The 11574-nt window shown below is 29.4% G+C and overlaps 1 protein-coding gene across 2 annotated transcripts; it reads right to left on the bottom strand.

Moving 5' to 3' along the window:
- Positions 1-494: 494 nt before the first annotated feature.
- LOC133688048 (calcium-dependent protein kinase 32-like) lies at positions 495-4600 on the bottom strand. Of its 2 annotated transcripts, none has more exons than XM_062107431.1 (8): positions 3585-4600; positions 2711-2834; positions 2446-2589; positions 2148-2300; positions 1888-2003; positions 1545-1712; positions 1192-1422; positions 495-897 (listed from the first exon to the last, which is right to left on the bottom strand). In XM_062107431.1, the coding sequence occupies exons 1-8, from the start codon at positions 4077-4079 to the stop codon at positions 742-744; spliced, it is 1587 nt and encodes a 528-aa protein (XP_061963415.1). In that variant the 5' UTR covers positions 4080-4600; the 3' UTR covers positions 495-741. The 2 variants fall into 2 exon arrangements, with proteins under 2 accessions (XP_061963415.1, XP_061963416.1); XM_062107432.1 differs by lacking the exon at positions 3585-4600 and adding an exon at positions 3153-3172.
- Positions 4601-11574: the final 6974 nt, after the last annotated feature.

Genomic DNA, 11574 nt, shown 5'->3' with positions numbered 1-11574 from the left:
ATTAAATTTTACTATCATTTCCTTATGGATAAGTATTATGGTAATTTTTTTTTAATCATCTAGCACGTGACTTAGTGTTAAAAGCTCGAGACTAAGGGGTTTGTTTTTCCTGTGGTTTCAGGTTGATCTTAGACTTGAGTCATGCGGTTACTAATATGATGGTCACCAGAGACTTACATGATCATTAACTTTAGGGCCCGTGAAATTAATCGAGGTGCGCGTAAATTAGCCCGGACACCCATGTTGATAAAAAAAAAATTACAGTAATTTTTTCTAATTCCATAGCCCATGAAATTGTTCTAATACCATATAAATCCTCAATAATTTGTGAGGTTTATGGTGTTTGATTTGATTTTAATTGATTGATTTCTGATTAATTTGTTAACACATTGATGTTTAGTTTTATTCGTAGGCCTAGATGTTATTTTGGAATAGAGTAGAGAAAATAGCCCTGCATGTGCTCTGTAACATCCGAATGAAAGGTTCGATCAAGATACACCTAACAAAAGGTAGGCGATGCATTGATAATGGTATTAACAATTTAACCCCTATTTACAATACAACCCCAGCAGCCCTTCACCACTCAATTCTCCTATCACTCTCACAGCAAACAAATGGAAAAACCACTTCTTCAATTAGGGCAAAGGTCCCTGTTAACTGTAAAGATTTTAAAAAGAAACCAATTGTAATACTATAACATATGGGGGGAAAGCACCTTCTCTATAGTCAACTCTTGTTGAGTTATCTACCCTCACTGGCCAATTTTAATGACCCGTCCCTCATCAGTTTCAGGCTCAGACTGTTGAACCGCTCGCGCGAGTACTGTCTTGATGCTTTCCTCCAATCTGTTCCAGCCTTCATCATTGTGGTAAACTCCTCGTAACTTATTTTCCCATCCTGCAAGTTCAGATAAAGGGGCTCAGGTTTGATTCCATGCATGTCAAAGTTAATGGAAATGAGCACGTTATGAAAACACTATCAAGACACAGGCATTTCCAGGTGGGATTAGAAAGTTTCAGAAAAAAAGCACTTTGAATCTATGCTTACAGCCATTATATAAGGGGTTTTTCATGTATATAAAACAAGGAAAATATGCACCTGTGTGTGCAGAGGAGTCAATTTCCATACATAAAATATGCATGCCATTTTTAGATCCAGAAACAAACCAACTGACAAGAAAATAGGACTGACCTTGTCTGTGTCCACATCGTTAATAATAGCATTAATAACTTCTTCATTACTTCCATCAACTTCATCAGCCAAGGCACATCTTAGCTCATCAATTTCTATGTACCCACTTTGGTTTTGATCGAAGAATTTAAAGGCCTGGCGAAGGTGTTCATCGTTCCCCATCTTTTTCAGGTGAACAGTAATAGCCATAAACTCTCCATAGTCCAGATAACCATCTCGATCTATGTCACCCTGTTAAAGGAAACTTGTCAAGTTTATGGCAGAAAATAGCGGTTTTAGAGGGTTTTTTTTTTCCATCCAAGATCATTGTATAATAAAAAAAACAGTAAAAAAATCTAAATTTCATGACTCACCACTTCCATTAAAATTTGAAGGTCACTCTCAAGGACCTGTTGGCCAAGTTTTTGTAATCCAACTCTTAGCTCATCAATGTTAATCTTGCCTTTGTTGCCAGTATCCATCAGCTGGAATCCCTCCTTTATGCCAGCAGCTTCCTCCACTGACAAATGCTCAGCTATTACCTGTTAATTTGACAATATAAGCAATGGAAGATAAAATGTAAGGAAGACAGGTCTCAAACTAGAATCAACACCACATCCAAACAATATCAGTAAAGCAAAAACCAAGTTTTCTTCAACTGGAAAGATAAAAATCATTAGTTTACATATTCTATCCAGCAAATTCTAAAGACATTACCCTCATAGCTCTTTTCTTGAGTTTGTTCATAATAGAGAATTGCTTGAGCTTTGATCGTACTGTTTCACCTAAAGAAACATTAGGAGCCTTCTTTGCATTTTGCAACCAAGGGTGATCTGCATTTCAAGAACAAACAACTTAGAACACCTGTGTTTCCATGAATTTCAGTTTTGGGATTTTCCAAGCAATATCATCGTATTATCCAAACAATAAAAGATCCAAAAGCACGAGAAAACCATTTCATTAGAAATGAACATTACCTAGCACTTGTTGTGCTGTAAGCCGGCACTTCGGGTCAGGATCAAGCATCTTTCTCACTAGGTCTTTGGCATTATCAGAAACTTTGGGCCAAGGATCCCTCTTAAAGTCAACAACTGACCTAATAATTGCTTGTGCAACTCCCTGTTCAGTTTCTGCAGTGGAGGTAGAGTTTTATCAGTGAAAAATACCAACACCAGTGTCTAATGCATGTATAACTAAGAATTGTTCCTGAGCACCTAATGAAAACAATAGCTATGCATACAGTTGAAATTTCTTTAACCAAAAAAAAATACCAACCTGCCCAGAAGGGTGGAACACCACAAAGTAAGATGTAAAGTATTACACCAGCACTCCAGACATCTACTTCTTGGCCATAATTCCTCTTGAGCACTTCAGGAGCCATGTAGTATGGACTTCCAACTATCTCCGTAAATCTTTCACCTGCAGAAAGTAAAACCTTCAGCCAATGTACAAAAAAGGATGAAAGCTAAAAAGTAGAGCTATAAAATGGAATAGATTTGTTCATAAAAAAAATATGCAATAGGTGATGGGTAGACATTACCAGGTTTGAAAAACACTGACAATCCAAAATCAATTGCCTTCAAAGGGGCATTCTCCTTCTTGTTTCCAAACAAAAAGTTCTCAGGTTTTAGATCCCGATGCATCACGCCATGCTCGTGGCATATCTGGATCATGACAAAACATATCCCAAAAGCATTAGGACTCTGCTAACTGAATATAATGCGTGCAATTTGGAAGCAGTAATGTCAATTGAGAACATATGCTGTAAGTTAGAAAGGAAGGGAACCCTATTTGGCCCTTTAACTGATTTTGGACAGCATAGAAGTTATTACCAAAAGGTTATCACTGTGAAGCAAATCCCATTGTCAGCAAAAGAGTTTAAAAACAGCAGTGAGAAATCAAATGAAGAATAAAGGAAACCGATAAAACATTTCTATAGTAACGGCACAGTTACTCACGAAATTAAAAAAAAAATAGTTTACCAAGAGAGGAATCAAGATTTAATGAACAACAGAGGTTATTCAAAGCAAGCAGTACGCACAGGAAGCAAGGGCAAAAGGAGGAAATCAACATAAAGAGAATCCACAGTAAAAACTATAAGATTTTCAGATTGCTAGAATCAATATCTGCCACATCTACTCATCAAGACAAACTATCTCCTATTTTCTGCCGGATAATATTCACTAATCACTTGCAAGAGATTGCATTTTTATCAAGTGCTTACGGTCCTAGACCTCTAGACACCAAATAAAAAAACCCACCTACCAACCATGAATTCAAGATCCAAAAGCTAAATTTATGTACAAGCATTTAAAATTAAAACATAAAAAAAGCAACATCTACTCACAAAGATTCAATCATGAAAACTTCAAAAAAAAGATAAATAAATAATAACCACAAGAGTATCTCTTTACCTGAACAACCTCCACAATGGTCTTTGTAACACCTGCGGCAGCCCTCTCAGTGTAATGTCCTCTAGCCACAATCCGGTCAAACAACTCTCCTCCTTCACATAACTCCATCACCAAATGAACTGCATTATCATCCTCATAAGTACCCTTTAAGGTGACAAGATTAGGATGCTGAGGCATACGTTTCATGATCTCCACTTCTCTCCTTACATCCTCTATATCAATATCTGTCTTTAACTTCTTTTTAGAGATACATTTGCAAGCAAAATTCTCACCAGTCTCCTTATCGGTACACAAATATGTGATTCCAAATTCACCCCTGCCTAGTTCTGTACCAAGTTCATATCTTTGCTCAAGTTCTTTTCCTGTGGGGTCTTTTAACACAATCAGCTTGTGGCCTCCATCATGGAGCCCATAATCCAAGGCATATCGGTTATGTTTCTTCTTGTGCTTCGTTTTCTCAGGGTTTCCTGATGGTGTTACACAACAATTACCCATGAATGAAAAACAAAATAATAAAGAGAAATTTTCTGGCCTTTTGCAGGGCACTTGTCAAGAAAAAAAAATGGAATTGGATTATTAGGTCAATCAAAATCTGATTTTTAGACCAAAACAAAAGAGGGTATTGGAAATTAGCTTGAAAGATCCAAACTTAAGCTACAAATGATGAAATCTCAAAGTAGAAAACCCAATTCTCAACAGAATTTGATCCAACAAATAAAGGGTGATGCTTGATTCAAGAAAGAAAATTTTGATTTGCAAATAAGTTGTTGCCTTTCCAAGAAATATAGATCAAGAGAGAAAATTTACAAGGAATTCAAGACAAGAAATGAAAGGAGAAAGGAAGGTGGGATTTATGGGAAGGAAAGGGAAGGTAATGGGGTTCATAAGAGGAATTTACAAGGCAACTGCCACTGTTGTATTGTTTTATACAATCAAGAACTCATTCAACAAAACAACATAGGATGGATTTGGTTCAAAGAAAGAAAAAAAAAAGAGGTCAGACCTCTTTCCCATTTGACAACACATCCCTTCGCATTTCTTTCCTCCTCTTTTGTTACAGAATTTAGGGAATAATTAATTTAAAATAAAAATAAATTAATTTTCATTAAAAAAAAAAAACAAGTTGAATAGCAGGCAGCTCTAAATGGGTTACTATTACAAGTTTCCGAAATAAAGGGGAGGGTAGTCTCATGTTTTCCCGAAATATCCACAACAAAGTTCAGATTTGTAGTTTTTTTTGTTTGATAGTGTAATCAGAATTAATTAAGCTGATAAAGGTAAGTTGTTTTTTTTTTAAAAAAAAATAATCATTCTTTATAATGAATGAATCGGACGCGGATTCATTGCAACTCGCTTTGGTATCCATGCGAGATGCCGCGAGTTATTTTTTTATATAAAAAATAAAAATTTAAAAATTTTGAATTTTTTATAAAATTATACCCAAAAATTTTGAGTTTAGCTTCTATTCTAAGAGTAATATTTATAATATTAATAATAAAATTAAACTTGCATGACCCAAGTTTAAGTGAGTCTGACTGTAATACTGGACCCAAAAATACTAGATGTGGGTCTGGCTATAAGGTCGTGTCATAAAAGTGTGATAATTAAATAGATTAATTAAAAAAACAAAGAAAAAAAATCAACAGGAAGGAAAAAACTAATGAAGAAAAAAAACATTAAATTAATTGGGTCAACCTTTTAAACCAAGTTATCCCATAAAACCTAGAATTTGCGTCATGAAAGTTTGATAACTAAATAGAAAAAAAATGATGGGTTTACCTAGAATTAACCGGGTTAACCCATCAAACCAAGTTAACCCGTCAAGCCCAGAATACGTGCCAGGAAAGTATGAAAGTCTGATAATTAAATAAAAAGAAAATTAACTTTAACAAACTAAACTAAATGAAAAAAATAATTCGTCAAATCAGGTTAACCCATCAAACCCGAGATTCGTATCATGAAAATCTGATAACTAAATAAAAAAAATTTAATATTAACAAACTAAATCAAACAAAAAAATTCATTAAAAAAAATAAAAAAAACAGTTATATAATATAATACAATATAATAATAATTATAATTATAATCATAATGAAAAAACATGGGAAAATTTAAAAAAAATGAAAAAAAAGGGGAAAGCTAAAGCTAAAGCTAAATTCTTAACCAACTCAATATTGAAAAAATAAATTTAACAAGGATAATTTTAAAAAAAACATGTGGGGGAAATACTGTAGTCAAACAAAAACCATGTAAAGGAAACACTGTAGTAATTCATAGCATTTTTTTTTTAAAAAAAGCTACAAAGCTAATCTCTCAACCAGCTCAATATATAAAAAAAACTGACAAAAGCTATCTAAAAAAAAAAGAAGTCAATTTTGGGTAAAAGAAATGGAAAAAAATGTACAGAAATGGAAACAAAAGTGAAAAAAAAGCACAAGGGGAAGATACAGTGTTTTAAAGAAAAAGAAAAAGAAAACTAAATTTTTAACCAGTTCAATAGTAAAAAAATAAAATCAACAAAAATAATTTTGAAAAAAAACAAAACAAAAAAAAATATGTAAAAAATGACAATTTTGGAAAAAAAATAAAAAAAACATAGGGGAAAAGCTAAAGCTAGACTATCAGTCAGCTCAATATTAAAAAAATAAATTCGATAAAGATAATTTTTTAAAAAAATATATGAAAAACACTGCAGCAAAACAAAAATTATGTAGGGAAAACACTGTAGCAATCCATATTGTTTTTTTTTTTTTTAAAAAAAAAACTACAAAGCTAAATTCTCAACCAACTTAGTATAAAAAAATAAAATCTGCAAAAACCATTTTGAAAAAAAAATAAAGAAATCATAAAAAAAACAATGTATGAGAATATTATAATAATCCACAATGTTTTATAGAAAAAAAACAACATAGTTAAATTTTTAACCAGCTCAATATTTAAAAAAATTAGCAAAAATAATTTTGAAACCAAAATTTTTTTTTAAAAAAAGAAGAAATCAATTTTAGGTAAAAAAAAAAAAGCAAAAAAAAACATTTTTTTTTAAAAAAAACCTGCTATAGGGAATATCCCATTAAAATATTCTATAATGTGCCGCGTGCTTAATTCGTGATCTTGAAATGAAAAAAATATGGGATGAGGAATTAGAAAGAATTTTTTTATATTTTAATTTCGTTTTACAAAAACTTATACGAAGGCATTCCCTAAAATGAAAGTTTAAGAAAATAAAATTGATATCTCCCGAGCATACTTTAGTCATTTTCAATTGATATATCTTTAATATTTTTATTTTTCTAAAATTAATATTATTCTAAAACTTTATTCTCTTTATCTTTTAATTCCTGAGTTTACGATATTAAAAAAAATTATTGGATCTTGATTGGAAAAAAGAGAGAATTGTATGAAGTCATTATCTTCATATTTAAAAATTATATTATTTAACGTGTATTAAATTTTAAATTTATGATTGTTATTGTTTTTTAGAAAATATATTAGTAATATTTAAATATTTTTTATATTAAAAAATAACTTTACATGTAGTTGATTCTAAAAACACAATAAATTGTTTAAAAAATAATCTTAACAATTGACCCAAAAAATAGTTATAGAAAAAAAAACAGTATCCAATCAATCAACTATTGCCTTAAATGAAAAACCAAGTGAAAAAATTTCAGCAATTTCACTCCTAATTTTGCAATTCTACTGAGTATAATGGCGTATTATTTACTGTATTTTTTTCTTCGTATGCATTGTGATAGCATAGATTTTTATTTTTTTTATACATGCAAAGAAATAGCAATGTATTGTATTTTGACAACAAGACAACTATAATTTTTGAGTTATAATTAGGTCAAGTACTATACATCTCACTTTATGCACACCATCATCCTCAATGTTCTTCACTCATGATCCTCCTCAAGAATCAATGACACCGCTATCATCAACATTTTAGATATCATTTTACTTTGTGATTCATGAATTACATGAGTTTTCGAGTCAGAATAATTAATTTAAATAAATAAATTATTTGATATTATGATTATAGTTAATATTTAAAGTATTTTTTATTTAAAAATATATTAAAATAATATTTTTTAAAAATTTATTTTTCATATAAGCATGCTTTGAATATCAAAATTATTTGGAATGTACCTACCATTTATGGATACCAGTACTGCATTGCAAATGTAAAACAAAGACAAGTATGGGGACCATAATGTAAAAGTGCACAGTACTGTGGCTTTTGTCAACGTACCGACAAGTAGGTGCTTTTAAGTTGGCAAACTTGCTTGTTACGGTCCTCTCCTTTTAATTATGACATGGTCTTCTAGAAGCCAGCCAAAAGGACACGAATTTCTTCTGTATACCATATTTCCAAAAATAACCCCCGCATTCTCTTCTACTAAATTACTCCTCAGGCTCAGGGAATTAATTAGCTTCAATTTTCCTTTGATAAAATGTTCTCTCTCTTCATCCTATATAAAAGATTATTTTTGCTTCTACCGTGTAATGTTTATTATAGGATATAACTCTTCACATCAATAAATATATAAAAAAAATTATAAATTTATATTTTTGTTATTGTGTTTTTTGTTTTTAGTATATACCATTAAAAACACACGTAGCAGTAAAAACAATTTTGTTTTTACAATTTACATTTAAAAACCAAACATATCATTTTAAATCATTTTTTTTATTGTAATTAAATTTAATTATAATATTTGATTTAAATTTAATTAATAAATAAATTTAATTCACATGTTTAGATAAGATAAAATTTATTTTATTTTTTTACTATTTTATTCTCATTGCCTTCTTTTTATTTCTTAAAAAAAAAGATAAATGAAGATTTTTTGAAAGGTTAGTTTAAATATTAATTTTTTTTCTTTGGAATTGTAAAGTAAAGAGGTTCATACGTGATTTATTTTTATAATATTTTTAGAGATTAAATTTCATTTAAAATTTAATTCTTAACATTCAAAAAATGTTCAAACATGAAATTTTATTAAAATTTATAAATTGAATCCAATTTAGAGGGTTCCGAACATACTGATAGTAGTAATGTAACTTGAATAATATAATTATTATACAAGCAACTTAGAATCCAATGCTTTAAAATTAAATAAAAATAATCAAATATGTAACATTTATTAAAAAGATTTATTATCATTTGAAATAATTGAGTAAATTTAAACTTCAATCTTAATCCAACCATTTCATAAACTTATCTTGAAGTTTTATAATCTTTATAAGCTATACAAGCTTAAATTAAAAGATATGTGTTTTAATTATAAGATTTATCGGTGGATATTTAATTCATCTTTTTAATTTGATTAAAGATAAATCACACATTTTGAAATTAAATAATCTATAAAAAAACAATTTTTTAAAACACGATTGTCTATACATAAAAGCCCAGGAAAAAAAAGGATATGCATTCTAAATTTCTAATTCAAGCCTGAAATTAATTTCATTTTCTTAAATACACCGTCGCTCTCTTCTAGTCATGTTGGCACGGTGGCCAATGTAAAAAAAATAAATTCGAGTGTTCATTGTTGTTCTGTTGCGGGGGCTTTATGGGCAAGAAAAAAAAAGGCATTTTTGTCATTGAAATTGATAATAATAATTAAAAAAAAGCCACACCCACACGGCATCTACTTCCACGTGGGTCTAGAAGGGTATTTCTGTCGTATCAAATTTCAGGACGCCTTAGAAAAGGCATCAATCCCAGTTTTAGATTATCGGTCAAACTGGACAAGTTTGACTATGGAAAGTAACGTCTAGAATATGGATAATTCTCGTTTCTGGATGGATGCTTGTAAGGGTGGTTGATGTTGTCCTTTAAATTGTTTTTTTTTTAATATATTATAATAATATCTGTTTTTTATTTTAAAAAATATCATAAATATTTTTTTTTATAATTTCAATGTGTTGATATCAAAATTAAAATAAAATATAAAAAAATTATTTTAATATATTTTTACAAAATTCAAACTACATTAAAAAAATTAATTTAATTTTTTTTTTTACAAAGTTAAAAATTTTAAAAAGTATGAACTAGCCATACTTCCAAATAATCTTAATTTTATTTTATGGTGCTAAGAGAAGATAAATTTTAGTTAAAAATATTTTTATTATTTTTAATGCATCATGACCTCTCTTTTTTTATTTGTATACGTCTCATTTTTTCTCTACTTGTGTTTATTTTTTAATAGATTTTAAAAAATAATTAATAATATATTATTAATTATTCTCTTAACATCGAAATTTCTTTGCAAGTAACTTGTGTGATTACCAGCATGATCACCATGTTCATGTATGTTTTTTGTTCTTCGTATCGTGTATAGCATCACACTACATGTCTTCTTCCTCTTCTTTATTAAAAACAGTTCTGAAACTCACATTATTTAAAATACATAATATATTTTACTACATGACAAAAGAAATATTTACGAGTGATGCATCAAAATTATTAAACTTAGTACGGTCAAATATTCAAGTAATGAATTACATATATTAACTTGAATTGATACAAACCACTTTAAAGAATTGTTTTTTTGATTTTTTTAAGTTAAAATATTATTATTTTAATTTTAAAAAAATATCTAGACATGATTTTACTAAGTTGCCAATAAACATGTCGAATTGATCTAATCATATTAAATTAATTTTCATTTAATTTAATTTAAATTTCAACTCAAGCTAATTTCCAGTATAATAAATTACATCTTATAACTCAATAAATCATTTGAGTTAATTCCACAACCTAATAGCAAGTTTAATAACTCAATCATGATGAGTTATTAATAACATATTTTTGATGTTTTTAAAGTTTAAAAACTCCGGCTACTAAGAAGTTATTAACTCAAGCTAATTACATGATTTTAGTTCAAGAGTGTTTATTAATAATTTGTTTTTAATGTTTTTCAAAATTCTTTTTAATCGAGAATAAAAAATTGAATAATATATTATAGAATCAATTAGCATGTTAATTTTTTTTTTAGTTTAATATAAATGTTCGAATCAGCTTAAATTACGATCTTTTATGTCTATCATGTTATTATTTTGTATGCAAAATAAATCATCATAATATGATCATAATTATTCCTTAAACTTAATTACTAAAAGACAAATCATATATATTTCATCTGACATGGAACTGCAAGATATTTTCTCGATGAACTACTCAATTATAACGATCAAGCATTGAACGCAGACACCCATGATCACTTCCCCCTTGAGCTGCTGTTTCTTTGAAGACAATTCTGGGACATTCTTTCTACAACCAGCGCAGGAAACATAATTCTTGTCGGGTCACCATGCAAAAAGGAGTGAAAGCTCATATGAGCAAGGAAAGGGGGCTCAAGGCAGCATCATGCCTAGGAAGTGTACATGAACTTTTGAATTCTGGTTGGGGTACAGAGCAACAATGGTGATTCAGCATGTAAGGCGATAAAAAGTAGCATATTGCGTAAAAGAAACAACCCTAATTCTCCTTGCATATACATGCTTAGATGATAAATGAGTTTGTTAATTTTCATTTTATCATTTAACTTGATATATTTCAATTTCAGAGGAGATAGCAAGAAAAAGAATTATATAATAGAAACTTGAATGCTATTTTGCGAAAGCCTTTCACTTTGAAAAAATAAAAAAATAAAAATCCCAAGGTGGTCAAAGATCTGATTACATATTCTATGTGTTTTTCACTTTGAGGAATTAAAGTCAAAGTTGGAAGTAAAGCAAGACACTTCTTTTCGAGATTGCTCTCTCTAATTGCCTTTTTTTTAAGCGTTCGTGCTCTTACATTTAATTCACAAAAAAATAATATTTTAAGTTTAAGACTGATTACCAAGAAAATCGATAAGCAATGGAGTTAGTTATAACATTTAAGTTCAAGAAAAGTATTGTTTTATAGAATATTTTTAAAATAATGACACCAAATCCCTCAATTTGTTTTGACATCTGCCGTGGCTGCATCTAGTTTGACAAT

This window comes from Populus nigra, chromosome 3 (genome assembly GCF_951802175.1).
Source record: "Populus nigra chromosome 3, ddPopNigr1.1, whole genome shotgun sequence".
NCBI lineage: Eukaryota > Viridiplantae > Streptophyta > Magnoliopsida > Malpighiales > Salicaceae > Populus > Populus nigra.
This window is presented reverse-complemented; position numbering and strand designations above follow the sequence as displayed.